Source organism: Carcharodon carcharias, chromosome 12, assembly GCF_017639515.1.
Source record: "Carcharodon carcharias isolate sCarCar2 chromosome 12, sCarCar2.pri, whole genome shotgun sequence".
Taxonomy (NCBI): Eukaryota; Metazoa; Chordata; class Chondrichthyes; order Lamniformes; family Lamnidae; genus Carcharodon; species Carcharodon carcharias.
This window is the reverse complement of record NC_054478.1, coordinates 36595983-36617171: the sequence shown is the minus strand read 5'-3', so window position 1 is coordinate 36617171 and position 21189 is coordinate 36595983. Positions and strand designations below refer to the sequence as shown.

At 40.2% G+C, this 21189-nt stretch overlaps 1 protein-coding gene across 8 annotated transcripts in view; it reads left to right on the top strand.

Moving 5' to 3' along the window:
• The window catches only part of LOC121284806 (methyl-CpG-binding domain protein 5-like), a 261093-nt gene that overhangs the window by 198347 nt on the left and 41557 nt on the right, over positions 1–21189 (top strand). For 6 of the 8 annotated variants that reach the window (XR_005944548.1, XM_041200520.1, XM_041200515.1 and 3 more), the window contains 2 exons: positions 17434–17645; positions 19745–20977. Coding sequence is in view for 6 of the 8 variants with exons in the window: in XM_041200520.1 (XP_041056454.1) it covers positions 17434–17645; positions 19745–20977 (1445 nt within the window). In the remaining 2 variants the exon portion in view is untranslated. The remainder of the gene's footprint in view (positions 1–17433; positions 17646–19744; positions 20978–21189) is intronic. The other 2 variants (XR_005944549.1, XM_041200519.1) reach the window with 1 other exon arrangement.

Here is a 21189-nt window from a genome sequence, read left to right as displayed (position 1 = left end):
CATTCTGGGATTCTGCCCCTAAACCACTCTGCTGCTCCACCTCTCTTCCTTTGAGACCCTCTTAAAATTCTACCTCTGACCAAGCTTTTGGTCATCCTTCCCAATATCCTCCTCATTCGGCTTAGCATTAATGTCCCTTTTTTTTTGTACGACTGTGCAAAGGGACTGTGTGCTCAGCTTACATGGGAATTTCCAGATTGCTGAGCAGCTTAGAGGGAACATTGCATCCATTTTTTGATTACATCTCTGTAAAGCACCATAGGATATTTATCCTATGTTAAAGGCATAATACAGATGCGAGTTAATGTAGTGATATTTTATGTTGCTGTTCTACAAATTTGCTGCACGATTCATTGCAGCACTTGCGTATTTCACACCAGAGTTGTAGTGCAGCGCTCTGAACCCAGTGTGCCAAAAGAGCAAACTGCTTCAACCACAGCTATTATTTCCATATCAGACCATTGTGTTGGCACTAATCTAATGTTTGGACCTGTGTAATAACTGAGATGGTACTGGAAATCGAAGTAACAATCAAAGTCTCAAACCTGAACTCCATTTTTTATATTTTGAAAAGCCTGATTGAATGGTCAAAAACTACAAGAAAAATGATAGGAACAAGAGTAGGCCATTTAACCCCTGGAACCTATTCCACCATTCTGTACCATGGCTGAACTATGACCTGATTCCATAAACCTGCCTTTGCCTCATAACCCTTAAAATCTTTGGCTCATAGAAATTTACCAATCTCAAATTTACAACATCAACTGCTATTTGCAGAAGAGTTGCCAACTTCTGTCATCTTTTGCATGGAGAAGTATTTCCTAGCTTCATTCCTGAAAGGCCTGGCCCTCAATTTTAGGCTGGTTCTAGATTCCCCAATTCGTGGATGTAGTTCCTCTACATCTGCCTTATCAATTCCTCTAAATATTTTGAAAACTTTAAAATCATTTCTCTTAATTTTCTAAATTCTAGGGTTTAGAACTCTGGTCTACTTGATCTGACTCCATAACCCTTTGAATCCAGGTGTCATTCTCGTAAATCTATGCTGCACTCCCTTCAAGGCCAGTATAACCTCCCTAAGGTGCAGTGCCCAGAACAGAGCACTGAATTTCCGGTGTGGTCTGACCATGGCTTTGTATAGCTGTAGCATGACTTCTAACTCCTTGTACTCTAGTCCTCTAGATGTAAAGGCCAGCATTCCATTTGCCTTTTGTACCTGGTCATGACATTTGAATGATCTATGTACTTGGACCTCCAGTCCAAGTTTTTCACCATTCAGAAAGTACTCCATTCTATCTTTTTTAGCTCCAAAGTGCATGACCTCTCATTTGTCTATATTGAAATCAGTTTGCCCATTTACTTAATCCATTAATATTGCTTTATAATGTTACACTTCCTTCCACATTACTTACAGTGCTGCTTATCTTTGTCATCTGCAAATTTGGATGCGGGGCTATATATCTTGTCATCTAAGCTGTTAATAAATACAGTGCATAGTTTAGGCTACACAGATCCCCACAGGACACCACTAGCCACGTACTGCCCATTAACCTGTCACCCATTAGTCTGTGTCCTACAACTCCTAATTTCCTAACCAGGTCAATAATTTCCACTCGATTCCATAATCTTCAACTTCAGGTAACAGTCTCTTCTGAGGAACTTTATCAAACGCCTTCTGGAAATCCATATAAATGATATCCATGGACATTCCTCTGTCTCCTACTTCAGTCACCTCTTCAAAAAAAATTCAACAAGTTCATTAGGCATGATAAATCCTTTACAAATCCATTTTCAAGATGGCGTACATGAATTGGCTGCCTAATGCTAATTTTTTTTTAAATTTTGGATTTTTAAAAAAAGTGTAGGTATGCTGTATGAGGGAGGAAACATTGATAAAGGTGAACAGTGGTGCATCTAAGGTGTGTGGACATACAGCAATTAGGAATGTGCCACAAAGGGAAGAAACAGAACTTGCATATACAACGTTCTCTTCAAGATGCGTGCATGTTTGGCTGCACCTCAATCTTGAAGGAACCGCACAGTGCAACAAGCCAGCCACGCAGAAAAAACAGAAGTTAGGGCAACATTAGAAGAAATGTGTTCTAGTTTTTAGATCCTTGCAAGGAATTGTGTTAGAGTAAAAGATGGTGGCAAGAAATGTAGTTTCAACTTTGGCAGAAGAGCATGTAGAATGGAATATTTTGAAGTTGGGAGGAACAAGATAGAAAAATGTGGGGAGGGAGGACAAGGATGACAATAGTCTCACAAGCAAAGGGAAAGTTTGCAATGGTGAGCTTGTGTTAGTAAATAAGATTTTCATGTGCCCAAAGTGAAATAATGAGCAACAAAGCACAATGCTTTCCTTTTCCTCTGAGCTTGCTACTGTTTGTTTTTCCATTTAATGAAATCTAGGCACATAAGTAAAGCAGCAATGCTTTGAACCTCCCTTGTACAGCAATCGTAGTTGCACTGGATGCATTAACATTCCAACCTTTCACCAGTGAAATCTTACTTCAGAATAGACTAATGATGTCTCCCTGGATGTAATGACCTACCTGAAATAACTTTGGATAGCTTCAACCACATACATCGAGCATAAAATTGCAGCAACTGACAAAATTTTCAGCTTCAGCTTGGATAATGATAATGGCTGGCATGGCAAGTAAAAACAAAAAATCACAGTCTACAATCGGAGATGATGTTCTGAGGTTAAGGGTAAGGAACATTGGGGGAACGATTTTCAAAAAAAAATTCACATGACTGTGCTCAAAATAAATTCCAAGCAAATCAAAACAGATTAAAGGAAGAACAAGGACCAATATGATCATTTTAATATATAGAATATCTTATTAATTTATTCAGAACTAAATATTGGGAAGAACAAAGTTTCACTGTCTTTGGTCCCAGCCACAACCTCTATTCCCTAGCCACTGACTCCAACCCTCTGGCAAAATTGCATGTGGCTGAATCAGACTATGAAACCTTGGTGTCATGTTTGACTCCAAGCTGAGAGCATCACTGGCAAGACCAGCATTTGTTTCCCAACCTTACTTGCCCTAGAAGAGGTGGTGGAAAACCTTTTTGAACCACTGCAGTCAATCTGATGTAGGTATGTAGGTACAACCACAGTGCTGTTAGGAAGGGAGTTCTAGGTTTTTGACCCAGCAGCAGTGAAGGAAGAGCGATATAGTTCCAAGTCAGGAATGGCCTGTGACATGGAGGGGAACTTGCAGGTCATGGTGTTCCTATGCATCTGCTGCCTTTGTCCTTCTAGGTGGTTGCAGTCGTGGATTTGGAAGATGCTGTTGAAGGAGCCTTGGCAGGTTGCCGCAGTGCATCTCGTGTATGATGCACACCATTGCCACTGTGCATCAATAGTTGAGGGAGTGAATATTTAAGGTGGTGGATGGGGTGCCGATCAATTGGGCTGTTTTGTCCTGGATGGTGGCGAGCTTCTTGTGTTGTTAGAGCTGCAATTACCCAGACAAGTGGAACGCATTTCATCACACACCTGACTTATACCTTGTAGGTGGTGGGCATGCTTTGGGGAGGAGGTGAGTTACTCACCACAGAATTCCCAGCTTCTGATCTGCTTTTGTAACCACAGTGTTTGATTTTGCTTCTATGAGGTGCCGTAGAACATTTTACTATCTTAAAGTTATTACATATATGCAAGTCAAGATTAGATAAATTATAATGGGAATGGAAAAGCAGTTCCAGAATGATCTTGTCCAAAAAAATACCACCCGTGTTGTAATAAGCTGTATAGGCCAGAAGGGTATAGATTTTTCAGCCAGGCCACCAATTTGATTTGATAATTAGCCTATGCATCTCTAAGCTAGGGAGTGGAAAATATTCAACCAGAGTTCCTGCTCCTGGTTACATTTCAGTAACTCCTGTTAGAGATCAGATGTAAACATCTAATGAGAATGAAATTTCCCAATGCGGTTTCCTCTACATTGGAGAGACCAAATGCAGACTGGGTGACTGCTTTGCGGAATACCTTCGGTCTGTCCACAAGCATGACCCAGACCTCCCTGTCGCTTGCCATTTCAACACTCCACCCTGCTCACATGTCCGACCTTGGCCTGCTGCAATGTTCCAGTGAAGCTCAACGCAAACTGGAGGAACAACACTTCAACTTCTGATGAGGCACTTTACAGCCTTCCAGACTGAATATTGAGTTCAACAATTTTAGATCATGAACTCTCTCCTCATCCCCACCCCCTTTCCGTTCCCCCTTTTTTCCAATAATTTATATAGATTTTTCTTTTCCCACCTATTTCCATTATTTTTAAATGTATTTCCATCCATTGTTTTATCTTTACCTTTTAGCCTATTTCGATCCCTTCCCCCCACCCCTCCCCCACTAGGGCTATCTGTACCTTGCTCGTCCTGCTTTCTACCCTTAGTGTCAACTATTAGCACATTTCTTAGCTAATATCACCACCATTAACACCTCTGTTCTTTTGTCTATGACATCTTTTGACAATCTCCACCTATCACTGGCCCTCTATCCAGCTCTACTTGTCGTCCCCCCTTAAACCAGCTTATATTCATCTCTCTTCTACTCTTCTATTTTTCCTTAGTTCTGTTGATGAATCATACGGACTCTAAACGTTAACAGTGTTCCTCTCCGCAGATGCTGTCACACCTGCTGAGTTTCTCCAGGTATTTTTATTTTTGTTTTTGTTTTAAAATTTTACAATGCCTGATTTAAATATCCTTGCAGCATTCGTTGTCTAGACTCTCACAAGAAATCTACAAGACACAAATCAGGAGTGTGATGGAATACTCCCCACTTGCCTGGAATTGTGCAACTCCAACAACACTCCAAGTTCGACATCACCCAGGGCAAATTAGCCTGCTTGATCAATACCTCATCCTCCACCTGCGTAAAGTGACAGCCGTGTGTAACATTTACAAGATGCATTGCAGCAAAGGCTTCTTCAGCAACACCTTTCCATACTTGCAATCTCTACCATCTAGAGGGTCAAGGGCATCAGACACATAGGGAGTTCCTCACCAAATCACACCCCATCCTGATTTGGTACCAAGTTGCTGTTCCTTTACTGCCGCTGGATCAAAGTCCTGGAGCTCTCTAACAGCACTGTCAGTGTGCCTACACTACATGGGTCTCAGTGGCTCAAGAAGGCAGCTCACCAGCACCTTCTTGAGGATAATTAGGGTTGGGCAGTAAATACTGGCTTTGCCAGCTACATCCACATTCCATGGATTATATGGCAGCAGTGTGATGCCACATGCTGTTAAAACTACCTGAGTCAGTGCTTTAAGGAGATGGAAAATTGAAGGGAGAGCCAAATGAACAATTCTTTGAATTAATATAGGAAGTGGAAGAAGCAGAAAGCAGCAGGCAACTTAAAAATAGCAGAAGTAATCTGAAATCTGGAAAAGAAACATTAGACCTAACCGTAATTACAAAACCTTAGGAATAGGAGGAAAAGTTACCTAAGTCTGATAGCATGCTTCCAGGTACAGCAGAGGAGGTGTTAGTGTGACAATAACAATTTAGTAATGAAAAGATTAACAGCAACTATTCTGGACAATTTGTATCCACAGGCCTTAAAAAAAGGACATAATTAGTGAAGGATTAACTGCATTTATAGATGTTGAATCCTGGATGGGTATAATTTTCCAATTCTTAGCCAAGTGGTAATTCTTTGTGTAACCTAGGCATATCTGTTGATATGATGTACATTCTCATGTGAACATTGTAGCAGTGGCTGATTCCGGCTTTACAAGCCATCCAAAGTTTCACGTTTTCTAGAATTTGTCACATAATGGACCCGAACACCCGAGGAGTGGCAATCACAGTTGGATTGCCGCACCGCTTCTTTTTACTTGCAATAGAATGCAGCTGCATGTTTTGTGCCTGACTTTTTGACTCAGGCCGGGTTAAAAAAAAGTGCTGTGCAGCGAGTTCCCGAGGCCTTCAGTCAAGTGTGGCAGAGATGGATGAAAGGAATCCACACCCCTTTTTTACAGCACTATCTGCTGTAAGGCAGGTAAATTTATACGGTAAGTGGGTAGGATGGTGGGGTGGAGGGTTGGTGGTCAGCCGATCAGAGCCGGTTGGGGGGTATGGGGGGATAGCACTATAGTTACCCAGGTGTTAGAAGTAGTTTTAATTCTCCTAACTTGTCCAGGGTAATTATTGATTAGAGAGTTGGAACCATCCCATGTCCCTGATTTAAATCAGTTTCAGAAGGATCCTGGTGAACGGTAACAGCCCATCGGAAGTTTGAACCTCCTGTGAAATTCCCATCCAGTCCAGGCATGACCTGCCCCACAAAACTCTCTGGAGATCGGAAGTTATGAAGTGGCCTGAGACACTGAGGCTATTGCAGTGTCTACTGAATTCCAATTGAGATCAACTCAGTTATAAATCAAGTTTTGGAGCTACTGATCTATATAGCAAAGCTAAGCATCTCTTTACCAAACTAAGGTGTCAGGGCAGCACTTGCCATTTTCCATATATATTTGTGCCTTGAATTAAGTTTGTATGGATACGCTTTCTGGGGTCCTATTTTCAAAGGCCTTTGCTGGTCTGTTGCAATTTGCTGTTGTTTGCTATTTAAGACCACGTTGCAGCTCAATTACAAATGTCATAAAACCCCTGCTGAGCCTGAAACATTTTCAGAATGCACCGAATTTACTTGTATTGCATAGACTGTAGAGAAAGCAGTTTATATGTCTGAGGACCTGGATCAAATGGTCCAAAATTAATTGGATCTCTTGTAATTCATAATCAAAAGCTGCTGAGATTCAGCTTATGCACCAGATCATATTAAATTATTTTTTTGCCTTTTTATACAGGAAAGAGAAAGTGCAGCAGTTGCTTTGAACAAACTTTAAAAAGTACATAAGTTTAGTGTTATTTTCATAAATTACTAGATTAGCTATAAAATATGACAGCAGTAATAATTCAAGATTTAAAATTGAACAAAAACTTTGTACCTTCATAAGTTTCATAAGGCTACATTAGCAGCTAGCAAATATTCCTAAACTTTCATCCTTAACATGACTTACCTTTGAGGTTTCAAAATGACTGTCACCTGTTGCCCTTTTCAGACTGATTTTCAAACTATTGTAACTATTGAGAAGTTTTATTTTATATTGGCAATTCAAAGTTTAATTTTGCCACATTAATTTCTACCTGCTTATATACATTTGACAAATTTTGCACTGTAATTTTGACAATGTGTTTAAAAGGCAGCAGGACTTGATTCATTTTATCCTAGAGTGCATAAGGTAACAGGGAGAGCAAGTCATATCTGGTTTTCAGTCGCTCACTAATTTGTGATAGCTCCTGAGGGTGAGAGTAACACGTATGTATAATGATTGATTGTTGTCAAAACCCATCTGGTTCACTAAATCTGCCATCTTTACTAGTCTGGCTGACATGTGACTCCAGATCCACAGAAATGTGGTGGACTCTTAACTGGCTTCTGAAATGGCGTGGAAATCCAGTCAGCTCAAGGGCAATTAGGGATGGGCTACAAATACTGGCCCACATCCCATGAAAGAATAAATTAAAATGTATAATTACTTTTATAGACTGCTAACTGATTCCATAACCAATGGTTCATTTCAAATTTCTTGCAGTCCTGCCACAACCAGTGTCAGTGGTGATGGACAGTTTAACAGCTGTCATCCCCATCCTAGGTAACTAAGAAGCCCAGCACATCAGTGCAAAAGACAAAGCTGAAGTGTTTGCGGTGCCAAGTGGATGATCCAGCTTGACCTCCTCCTGAGGTCCCCATCATCACAGATGCTAGTCTTCAGCCATTCTGTTTACTTCAAGCGATATCAAGAAGACTGAGTGTGCTGGATACAGCACAGCCAAAAGCCCTGACAATGGTAATAGCACTGAAGACTTCTGCTCCAGGACTGGCATCCACCTAACAATGTGGAAAATCTCCCAGTTATGTCCTGTGTTGAAAAAGCAGGACATATGCAATTACTGCCCTATCAGTCTGCTCTCCATCATCAGCAAAGTAATAGGAGATATCATTCTCAGTACTATCAGGAGGCACATGATCACCAATTATCTGTTCATTGCTCAGTTTGGGTTCTGCCAGGATCACTCGGCTCCAGGTTTCATTATAACCTTCCAAACATGAATTCCAGAGGTGAGGCAAGAGTGACTGCCCTGGACACCAAGGCAGCATTTGACCAAATGGCATCGAGGAGCCCTAGCAAAATTGAAGTAATTAGGAATAAGAGGGAAAATTCTCCACTTGTTAGAATCATATCTGGCACCAAGGAAGACGGTTGTGGTTGTTGGAGGCCAATCATCTCAAGCCCAGGGCATCACCACGTGAGTTCATCAGGGCTGTGTCCTAGGCCCAACCACTTTCAGTGGCTTCACCAATGCCCTTTGCTCTATCATAAGGTTAGAAGTGGGGGATGCTCATTGATGATTGCACAGTGTTTAGTTATATTTTATACCTCCTTGGATACTGAAGCAGCAAAACCTGAACAATGTTCAGGCTTGGATGTACAAGTGACAAGCAACATTTATACCATAAAAGTGCCAGGCTGTGACCATCCCCAATAAGAGAATCAACTATCTCCCTTGACATTCAACAACTTTGCCATCACTGAATCCCCCACCATCAACATTCTGAGATTAACCATTGACCAAACTCCTTAACAGGACCAGGCATATAAATACTGTGACTTCAAGAGCAGGTTAGAGGCTGGTGTTCTGCAGCAATTAACACACCTGAACCCCCACAGTTTTCTCACCATCCATAAGGCTCAAGTCAGGAGTGTAATGGAATACCCTCCATTTGCCTGGATCATTGCAGTTTCAACAACACTGAAAAGACTTAACAGTATCCAAGCCAAAGCCAGCCACTTAATTGGCACCACATCCACCACCTTAAACATTCACTCCACCATAGGCACATAATGGTTACAGTGAGTACTATCTACAAGATATACTCCAGCAACATTCAAAGTCTGCTTCGGCAGTGCCTTCTGAACCAGTGATCTCTACTACCCAGAACAAGGACAGCAGTTGCATGGGAACACCACTGCTTGCATGAACCCCTCCACGTCACACACTATCCTGACTTGGAATTATGTCACTGTCCCTTCAATGTTGCTTGGTTAAAATCCTGCAATCCCGCCCCTAAAACTACTGGGATTAAATCTATGCCACATGACCTGCAACAGTTCAAGGAGGTGGTTCACTACCACCACCTTACTATGAATGGTTGGAGCATTTTTAAAAAATTCTACAAGTTGACACTTGCAGGGTGTGCATTTACTGAGGATATTCACTATGGCTTTAGAAGGCAACAGTTATGCTGCACTAATTTAAGTGCATATTTTGAGGAAATGACTAAAACAAGGTGAATAAAATTCAGTGACTATTTGTCCACTTGAATTTCTAGATGGTTGTTAGAAAGAAATTTCGTAGTATTATTGAGATACTAGATAGATTATTGAGAAGATAGTGAAATGGATTGAATTGTATCCCACACCAAACACATCATTCTTAGCCTCTTCTAACCTTTCCTTCCACAATTGTCGTTGGAAAGAAAACATTGTAAGTCATTTATCCTTGCAACTGCTGCATTGTAATTTGGCCTTTGATTGACCATGATACTTTTTGCAGCTGTCAGTTTGTTCAACCACTCATTCACCTCCATCTTTGCTGTCTTTATCCCCAGCAAAACTTTTACTATCCTTCACTCTGTGGCCACCATCATTGCTTGCTGAAGTCTAAAGGGTGGAGACTTGGGCTTATCTGGCACAAAACTGGTTTAGCCACATAATATCAGATCTGACTGGATCACTATCAGGCCTCATTCTCCTCTGCCAGTACCACCCACTGCTCCAGGATTGTCCTAGAGAACAAAGTCCTGGCTTATTTTCTTCACTTTGAGTCATCTCTTTACAGCCCACTCCTCTGCCACGTCCACACCTGTCTCCAAAAAATAAGAAAAAGGAGCTCATAGACTTAATTATCACCAAAATTAAGTCCGTCCATTCAGTTGTTTTCTCCACATATATATTCCCACTCTACAAACCTCCCCAAATTCCTTCCACTTTAACCCTGGACTCCACATTCCTGCTCATGCGCTCTCCAAGCTCATCTCATCGATGAAACCCACCTCATGCTCCCACTAAATGGAGCTGACCACACAATTTCCCCTCCTTTTCTTGCCTTCATGCCAATTGGCATTTCAAAGGTTTCTTATTCTTGGGCACTGTGTCCCTCACCTTCAAAACCCCTCATCACTCCCTCTTCAAGAAAGTCCTTATTCTTTTGCCTTTGCAAACTTCATTTCAAACTGCTTCATTTCCAATTTTACTTTCATCGCCCAAGTTGTTGAACATGATGACACTTCCCAAATCTGCCCATCTTCCCCACAACTAGCTGGTTGAATCTTCCCAATTATGTTTCTGCCCCAGCCACAGCACTGAAACTCTCTTAATCAAAGTCAAAATTGGTATTACAGTGACTAAAGTCTTGATACATGGTCCCTCTTTGTCTTCCTTGACCTCACTGAAGCTTTATGCATGTTTGGCCATATCATTGTCCTTTATTACTAACTCTCCGTTGTCCAGTGCTGTGAGGCTGCTTTTAACTGATTCCATTCTTAATATATCTGATCATAGCTAGAGCTTCTCCAGTGTTGGTTTCTCTTCCTCACTCTGCACTATTACTCAAATATCTATTCTTGACTTGGTCCTCTGCCTAACCTACATACCATCCTTTGTTGATTATCAGCTGCTACTTTAGGGTCAGTGTCCACAGGTATGCAGGTAACACCTATCTCTACCACTTCACCACCACTCCTGGACTCCAGACTGCCTCTGTGTTGTCAGGCTACTATGCTAATATCCATTCTTGGATGAGCCACAATCTCCTAAAGCTAAATGTTAGTATAGTTGAAGTCATATCTTTGGATCCAGCCAACTGTTAAGGCTGATTCAGACTGTTCATAACCTCTGTTTCCTATTCTACCTCTAGCTAAGCTTCAAACTCTATATCACGCTGTCATAGATTTCTTACTTGAATCTCAAATATTGCATGCCTCTGCCTCAGCCCATCAGCTGCTGGACGCTCATCTTTGCATTTGACTCTTCCAGTATTCACCTGGACAGCATCCAAACCCTGACCCATCTTTGAACTTCAGCTCATCTAAAACTCTGCTGCCATATCCTAACCCACGCCCTATCTTGTTTACTTCCCTTTATTCATGGTTCCTAGACCCAATCCCACAAATTTAAAGTTCTCATCATTTTATTGAAATCACTATGATCTTATATCCCTATCCTTGCAATGATCTTATATTCCTGTCCTTGCCCTACAATTCCACCTCTGCTGCCCCATGTAATTCTGGCCTTTTGTGCATTCCCTTCTTTCCGTAGCCCCACAATTGGTGGCCATGCATTCAGCCATCTAGGTTTCATACCTAGCCCGAGCCCGCCTTTGAAATCTCTCCACTTTCTTCCCCTCTTCCTTAAAACCCCCCACTTTAACTCCTCGCAATATCTCCTTTAGCTCAGCATTCATGTTTTACTTTGATGCAATTAATTATGCCATTCTCCACCCTTGCCTCTTCACTTTGTGCAGCAGTGTGGCATTATACTTGACTGGTTCATTCTTAACTAATTGTAGCCAGAGATCAATTGTAATAGCTTCTCTTCCCAGTCCCACACAGTCATCTGTCTGCTGCCCCTCAGGGTCATTACCTGAAAACTCACTACCATATGTGTGCTGACAGCACACAGTTCTCCCTCACCCAGCTCGACTCCTGCACTGTCTCTAAGTTGTCAGAATGTTTGTCCAATGTCCTGTATTGAATAGGCAGAAATGTCCACCAATTTGATATTGGGAAGATCAAAGCCATTGCCTTCAGTCCCATCACAAACTCCATTCCCTCGCCACCAACTCCATCCCTCTCCTTGGCAGCTGACTGAGGCTGAACCAGGCTGTTCACAATCTTGGTGTCATATTTGACCAGAGATGAGCTTCCAACTGCCTATTTCCACCTCCATAACATTGTCTGACTCTGCCCCACCTCAGTGCATCTGCTGGAACTATCATCCATGCTTTTTTTATTTCTAGATTTGACTAACATGTACCTGAAGCGTTCTACCCTCCAAAAGCTTGAGATTGTCTAAAATTCACACCAAGTCCCATTCATCTATCATCCCTGTGCTCACTGGCCTACATTGGCTCCTGGTTAAGGAGCACCTTGATTTTTAAAATTCACTTCCTTGCCTTTTCAAATTCCTCCAAGGCCTTCCCCCTCCCTATCTCTATAATCACCCCAATCCTCTCAGATATCTGTGCTTCTCTAATTCTAGCTTCTTGAACATCCCCAGTTTTGGTGGCCATGCCTTCAGCTGCCAAAGCTCTTGAATTCCATCCCTAATCTTTTTTTTTTAATTAACCTTCTTGTTTTAAGATACTCTTTAAGACCTACCTCTTTGATTAAGTTTTTGGTCATCTGTCCTCATATCTCCTTACCTGGCTTTTTATGTTTTGTTTTATAAAGCTCCAATGAAGTGCCTTGGAGCATCTTATAATGTTAAAGATGCTATAAAAATATAAGTTGATGTTGAAGCGCTTTGGGAAGTTATTTCTATGTTAAAGAAGCAATGCAAGTGCAAGCTGGTGTTTTAAAATGGATTGGCAGAAAGAGGATATGAACAGGAACTCCCATAGGGCTCAGGAATTGAGGATTTCACAGTTCAATAGTTTCATTTATAGCTTTATTAATTCAATAGTTTTTATTAATATTAATAGTTTTATTAAATTAGGGAAGGATAAACTGTATTGGAGGCAGTTCACTAGGTTGATTCCTAGGATGATGGGGTTGTCTTGTGAGGAAAGGTTGAGCAGGTTGGGCCTGTACTCACTGCAGGTTAGAAGAATGAAGGGTGATCTGATTGAAACATATAGGGCAGAATTTTACAACAGCGGGGTCATAATGGCTCGCCGCATTTCGCGGCCCCATCCCTGCCAAAACAGGACCGTAAAATTCTGCCCATAAGATTCTGAGGGCATGGGAAATGCGGTAAAGTTTTGGATGATTAAACATTTTTGCAAGGGTTAGCAATGAGGAAGGGATGAACAGGCATGCAAGATGACTTGAGATAAGTGAATTAACTTATATTTATTGTGACAAATTTCCTAGTTATGTGTGGAGTTAACTTAAGGAGGTTTAAGAGCTGACCCTTATAAGGAGCTAAATAAGCGCAGCGAAGTTAGGCAAATCAAACCAAACAGTCATGAATGTTCACTGCTCATAGAAGATATCACTCAAACCCATAGGCTTTGTATGTTGATATTTAAAGACCACTTGGTATCCAATAATGGGCGACTATTAAATGTAATGCAGGAGTAAAAAGCAATATGACCTAACTACAGAGAAGGAAAACTGGGTTCTTGTAAGTATTGCTAGGTCAAGGAAATAAAAGGATAAGTTAAAGTTTGATTTATATATGGTTTTGGAATAACCTTGATGATTCTTGTGTCTAGTTTTGAACTTCATATTTGGTAATGGATATGAAGGTGCTGGAGAGGGTATAAATAATGTCTAATTTTGCTTGTTGAGAATATTCTTGGAATTTCAATTGTTCATTTTGGACAAATATAGACCTTGGAGGGGAAACCTGTTTTAAGATGTTTACAATTTAAGGATGTGATGTAGAAATAGCATGACTATAGAATGTCAGTAAGAACCAGGTTAGATGGGGAAAAAGTAATTTTTTGTGAGGGTTAATATACTCTGCAAAAAATGAGTTGTTTTGGTATGTCTTGGTGCACTACGATTCTTTAAGATGAGCGAAGAATTTCTGAAGGAGATGGACTTTAGGGCATATTGGGCTAATAGGGTGTTTGATTTTAGCTGATATATCAAGATAACCACGTGAGAGTTTTCTTGATTTTATTAATGAATTTTTTTGAAATTGGGCATTTCTTTTTTCTCTGGTTTGTTATCCTGCAGATTCTTGACCTTCTTTGGTTATGTAAGTTATGAACTTATTAAATGTACTAGTTTACTGACTAGACTAATTTGCAGGTAGCGCAATTGGAGCCTTTGTTGGATTTGCTTCAACAATCACTGCTGTTTGCCCCTTCTGTCTACATCCTTGTAAGTTGAATGGGTTAAGTAAACCAAGGAGATTTTTGATTGCAAGAAAGCATCTCAGGCAAGATAACAATTCAGCTTCAAAATCAGTGGTTTTAACTTCCTAATTATCTATATTTATTTAAGGAGACATATACTTGCATTGGAGTTAGTTCAGAGAATGTTAACTAAGTTGATTCCTGGATGAAGGTGTTGTCGTATGAGGAAAGGTTGAGCAGGTTGGACCTATATTGATTAGAGTTTAGAAGAATGAGAGGTGATCTTATCGAAACATAAGATTCTGAGAGGATGTTTCCCCTCATGAGGGAAGCTAGAACTCGGGGTACATAGTTTCAGAATGAGGAATACTCCATTTAAGATGAAGATGTGGAAGAATTTCTTCTTTCAGAGGGTGTGTAGTCTTTGGAATTCTCTTTTGCAGAGAGCAGTGAAGGCTGTGTCGTTGAATATATTCGGTGTTGAGTTAGACAGATTTTTGATCTACAAAGAAAGTCATACGTTATGGAGAGTTGGCAGGAAAGTGGAGATGAAGCCATAATCACATCCGCCATGACTTTGAGGTTCAAGGCGCTGAATGGCCCACTCCTGCTTTTTTTCTTACGTTCATTGCATTTATATGCAGTAATTGATGTTAAGTGTCACTATTTGATTTCAAGATCAGTCAATTGGATTAGTCTGGAAATGCAAAATAATGACCGATATCTCTGAAATATCTTAAAGTACTTCACATATAAATTATTTTGAAGCACAGTCACTCTTGTTACACAGCCAAACAGCAATGTGACAAATGACTAGTTGATCCATTTTTACTGGTGTTTAAGGGAAGGAATGCTGGCCTGGACATCAGAACAGCTCCCTCATTCCCTCCGAGAGTTATGTCAGCCATGGCTCAGTTGGTAGCACTCTTTTGTCTAAAGACAAAAGGTTCTGGGTTCAAGTCCCATTCTCAGGCTAGAGCACAAAATCAAAGCTGACACTTCAATGCAGTACTGAGAGACTACATGGAGGTGTTGCCTTTCAGATAAGGTGTTAAACTGAGGCCCCATCTGCTCTCTGATGAATGTGAAAGATCCCATCTATTCGCAGAAAGGCAGGGGAGTTTTCCCTGGAGCCCTTGCCAACATTTATCTCTCAATCAATATCACAAAAGCAGATTATCTGGTCGTCATCACATTGCTGTTTGTGAGCGCAAATTGGCTGCCGCATTTCCTACATTACAACACTGACTACACTGCAAAAGTACTTCATTGGCTAGAAAGCATTTGAGATGTGACCACATCCAGTGATCATGAAATGTGCTATATAAATGAAAGTCTTTTTTCTTTCCTTTAATTGGCAAAAGAACCAGAGGTGAGAGAGGAAGAATCATCTTTACACAGCGAGTTATGATGATCCTGAATACACTGCTTCAGAGGGTGGTAGAAGCAGATTCGACAACATCTTTCAAAAAGGAGTTGCGTAATAACTTTAAAGGAAGTAAACACTGAGCTATAAGGAAAAGGCGGGGGATGAGAACTAATTGAATAGGTCTTCCAAAGAGGCAGCACATTAGGATGAGCTGAATAGGCTCCTTCTGTACTATATTATTTTATAATTCCATCATTTGCTGTAGGACTTCACTTAATGGAAGCACTGCTGCAATCTTGTGTTATTAGAGATGTCACCCTTTAGTTTAAGGCAATAAATGGAAATCTCATCTTGTGATTCAAGTTGATGTTAAAGATCTCGGGGAGAGAAAGGAAGAAAGAAAGACTTGCATTTATATCATGCCTTTCATGGCCACTGGATGTCTGTGTTTTATAGCTAATTAAATACTTTTGAAGTGTGGTCATTGGCGTAATATAGGAAATGTGGCAGCAGTCGAGTCGCATACAGCAAGCACCCACAAACAGCAATGGGGTAATGACCAGAGGACCTGTTTTACTGATGTCAGTTGAGGGGTTAAATCCCCTGCTCTCTTCAAAATAGTAACATGAGATCTTTTATGTCCACCTGAGAAGTTTAAAATCTCATCCAAAAGGCAACACTTGCTTAATAACTGCCCTGGTACATAAGTCTTGTTGTGCTCCAGTCCTCTGACTCAGAGGTGAGAGTGCTAAGGCTGATACAAATGCCTTCAGCCTCTGTCCTCTGATTACTGACCATTCTGTCACTCTAAATAGTTTCTTCTTCTTTGCCCAAACAGACCCCATTATACCCAAATCCTAGTCATTTGTATATGTGAAAAGACAGCTGGCCTTGATACCAACCCCTTGGAGACACCAGTGTGGTCTCATAAATCTTCATCCTTCTGATTTAGAGGCACAAATTCTGCCAACTGCTGTAGCTTGCAATAAATTAACTCAAAAGTTCAATTTTTCCCTGCCAGGCTATTTTCACTTTTGACAATTAGTAAGTGTAATTAGTGTTTTTCGGTATTTCAATCTGGCTCTAATCGTATAAATATTTTTCAGAAATAGTTTGTTGTTCTGGAAAAACTCTAATCTTCTCTGCACTTTTGTGCCAACCACTATAATTTTTTAATATAATAATGATTTTAAAACTGTCAAAAGATTAAATGAATGCTTTTCTAGATTTCTTTGATATATTTAGCCAATATAGTGAATAATCTTCCTTTATGTTCCAATTTTTTTTTTTAAGTTTTAAGATTATGGTCTGCCTTTGTCCTTCCCAGGACTGGTAGTCCAGAAATTATTGTTTAATGTCTTATTGATGCCTCCACTGGCACAAAATCAATAGAACTCATTATTGAGTTGCCTGTTTAAGTCCAGAAGCAAGATCACCAACTGAGCCAATGACACAAAATGAAATTGTAAGTCTTTGTTAAATCACTTCGACAGTTAGAATTCATCCTTTAATTAACTTACTGGTGTAGATGTCAGTAAATCTGAAATGAAAAATTTGGTTAAATGTGTAGTGCGTTGATTGCCAAATAATACCATGTTTGGTGATTACCCTCAGTACATAGAGTTTATATCAAAATAGTTTGATTTCTCTATGTTGCTAATAAAATATGACCAGACTGATAGCTTCCCAGTCAGTGTATGGTGCAAAAGATCAATTTTAATTGGTCTCTAATGATGTTTTGGTATGTTAACTATCTTCTGTAGTTACAATATATTGTTCAGGGCCAGTGATTTTAATTTATAAATTTACTGTTCAAGTCTTCATTTTTTTAACCAGTCATTTTAAGTATTTGCAACAGAAATGTGCAACAGGTAAGATGCACAGTGGGCATGTAGAATCTAACACTGATGTACTTTATTTTGTATTTTGTTGCTGTGTACAGGTGATGTACCTTCATTCAACAATAGTTTGAACAATCCACAATTAAGTCGCCTCCAGACCTTGATCAACAGCAATCAGATGTTTCCTCAGAATCATCAACTTTTACAAGGTTTGCAAGGGACTCGGGGTCTACAGGGTTTTCAAGGTCACCCTTCATTTTCTGGCCCCAGTAACCCACCAAACCCCATGGCATGTGTTTTTCAAAACTTTCAGGTAAGCACTTATGCAGCCTATTCTAATTTTGCAAATGCCAATGACTGAATTGCTCAGCTATCAAATGAGATAAAGTCTTCAGTAGCAACTAACAGGAAGCATTTTATAGTTCCTTCACTGTCGCTGCGTCAAAATCCTGGAACTCCCTCCCTAACAGCAATGTGGGTGTACCTACACACAGGGACTGCAGCGGTTCAAGAAGATGGCTCCCCACCTTCTCAAGGGCAATTAGGGATGAGCAATGAGTGCTGGCCTAGCCAGCGACATCCACATCCTGTGAAAGAATTTTTTAAAAATTATGTAACATCATACATCTTCCAGAATTAATAGTGGGGCATCAAACATCCTTCCCGACAGACAGACACACACAAATATACACAGATACAATTCATTTGTTCCTCCTTAATCATACGCAATTTCATCTCATTTGTCCCTTTATCACTGTCTTAAATGCTGTAAAGTGATCTAAAAACATCAGATGCATTTCCCTGCATCGTTAAATGAAATCCAAACAGCCAAAAAGGCAGATGAAGCAAAACCCTTAGATCCTGTGGATATTGCTAAAACAAATTGTTCCAATAAAATCTAAACTGATGACTTTTCCAAAATTTTTATTCCTTTTCCAATTCCATTTACAGAGGGTCCTTTAGCTGAAAATTTTATGCTATTGGAGGGCAATCACAAGCTGCTTGTGGTTGACTACCTATTAATGTTAACGGTAGAATTTATAGCAGTGTGTCACCGTGTCAACATTGTAGCTTCTGCTGTTGTGTTTTTTGCGTATTTGTTGATTCGAGATTCTTACTCTTGGACATTGCCACAGTTAGGTGCCTTTCTCTATAACTTATTCTATATCCACTGACCACTTTTAGCAGTGGGAGTATTATCATTATTTACAGTAAACAGATGGAAGATTTAGCACATGAACACTTAAGGAGCTGTATGGTCAATGCCTGTAAATCTCCCTTTCACCTCTAGGAACTGGGTTTAAAAGTATCCCAAAATTATGGAACCTGTTTTTCTTTCACTGGAATGAACTGGTCTGGTTTTCAATTTTAGCTTTAATAGTCATGAGTTCATTGCACAGAACTGACAAAATTAATTGCTTCTGAACTTTAAGAGAAAAGTTTACAGTTTTTCAGTTTTAGACTGTTTTGATCAACAAATTGAAGCCATTTCATTTTAGTAGCTATGCAGACTTCACCAACAAGTAACGAGTTATATGGACCAGGAAGTTCCTAAGTGCTGTCTTCAGCTTCTGCTGAGTTAGCTAATGCCAGATGGGACTTCGAGAGGAATGTGGGAACTGGTCTTGGCACCCTTGGTTAGCAAGGCAAAATCAGTCAGGTTACAAGCTCCCAGTGGCTATCTAGGGATGCATGTTAGAAATATTGCTAGTACTGTCTATCGTGACTCATTCTACCAAGCTGCATGTTAAGCTGAAACCCACCAAGGCGGTGAAATATAAAAGTAAACAAAATCAGGTCTGCTGGACATTTCAAATGAAAATTCAACAAAATTTGTAGATGCTGTGTTTTAAATCTGCAGTGGGATATCAAGATGAGTAATTGCCTTGGTTCACCTTAAATTGGTGTCCTCTGGCTGTTGAATGTTCAAACCCTTTTGATGGTGTTTAGAAAGAAAACCTAAATCTTAAATAAGAAATATAAATAATTTCATCTGTGGGTTCGGTGAATTCAGGAAATTTCAAATGGCAAACTGACTTAAGTACTGATGAAGATGCATTTTAATTGTAATGAGATAGTGAGTTGAATTGCATCTCCCTGCTGAAAAACAGTAGGAAGTAAACCTGCAGACTTTATCACTCTCCCAGACCAGTAGAATAGTCATTGAAGAAAAACTGCAATGGTTATGAAGAAGTTAGTCGAAATGCATCTTCAGTTGCCTTAACCATGTTGCAAGAATGACTGTTCAATAAATATTTTTTCTGCTTTCTTCCTTTTAAAATACTTTCTTCTCTTTGATGTGTAGCTTTAATTAATTTAGTGCAATTTAAAAGTCGTTTTACCTAATGCATGTGCTGGCAAATTACAGAACAGAAAAGTAATGCTGCAATTGATTCAAATTTCTTCCTGCAGGTGAGTCCAGCCCAAGATGTCTCACTTTCAAATGCTCCAGTAAACTCCCATCCAGGAACAATATTGCTGTCAGAGGGCTCCCAAGCTGCTCTTCCCCCCTTCCATGATCTGTCTGGTGACCAGCATCGAATAGAACAGGTTCAAGGTCAGCAAGGCAAAGAAGAGGTCCCCACTGTCGGTCCCCATGACCCTTCTGTTGATGCTATATATAAAGCTGTGGTGGATGCTGCAAGCAAAGGAATGCAGGTAGTGATCACTACAGCGATGAGTAGTACTTCACAAATGAGCCCAATCCCAGCCCTGAGTGCCATGAGTGCCTTCACTGCCTCCATTGCAAATCCTGTGAATCTTTCAAATGCTGTTAATGCAGTGATTCATGGGAAAAGACTTTCCAGCATGGAGATTGACAGCCGGATCAACAGTCAAAACATCCTCGCAAATAGGCATGCCAGAGGAGTGAAGTTGAGGAAAAATTCTGAACAAGCAAAAATCGTTCCAGAAGGGGAAGGGTTTGAGTACTTCAAATCACCAGGTTGCAACACTCCGAAAAAACAGTGGGAAACTGAGCAACTTGCGGTTGGTGATGCAACAGTGTGGAAATGTGAGAAGTTTCTAGAACACTCTGGGCAGGTAAATCATAGTCCTTCCGTGGAAAGGATACCTTCTTTTCATGGAGAGCAGACTGATGCAGTATTACAGCAGAAAAACTGTCACTTGGACAAACGGTTTCTTGAAGAGAGCTTTAGGTTTAATAGTCAAAAAAGACATATTGTAAACATTAAAGAAAGACTAGAGAACAATTTGGAAAGATGCACACACATCAATGGAAACAGGTCTCAACAGAACAGGAACTTTGGTGAGTTGCTAACAGCCCCCAAACAGGAACTTGCCATAGAGGAGCAATCTCCAAGCTCCTCGGCTAGTTTGGAGGGAATGCCAGGTTCTTTGGCACATGACTATATTCAATACAATGGAGATTATAATTCAGAAAACATTAATGGATGTGCCCCAAGTCCTTCAGACACTAAAAGCATCAGCAGTGATGATGATTTGAAGATTCCAGATTCTCCATCTAATGAATTAATACACTATAGACCAAGGACGTTTAATGTTGGTGACTTGGTCTGGAGTCAAATAAAAGGATTTCCTTCATGGCCTGGAAAATTGGTGAGGGAAGATGAAGTACACAATTCCTGTCAGCAAAACTCTGAAGAGGGAAAGGTAAATAACACAGTAAGCATCAGTTTTGCATATATCAGTTTTCATTGTGGCATACGATTGAGAATAAGCTAACGTACAATAGTCCGTTTATTTTTGTTTTGTTTTCTCGAATTATGCAAACCAATTAACTTCTAAGTTGAAATAAAAATATTGACTTTAGCTGGTATAAAACCTTTTGTTTTGGAATCAGGCTTATTGATGTTTCTTTTGCTGGATTTCTTTAT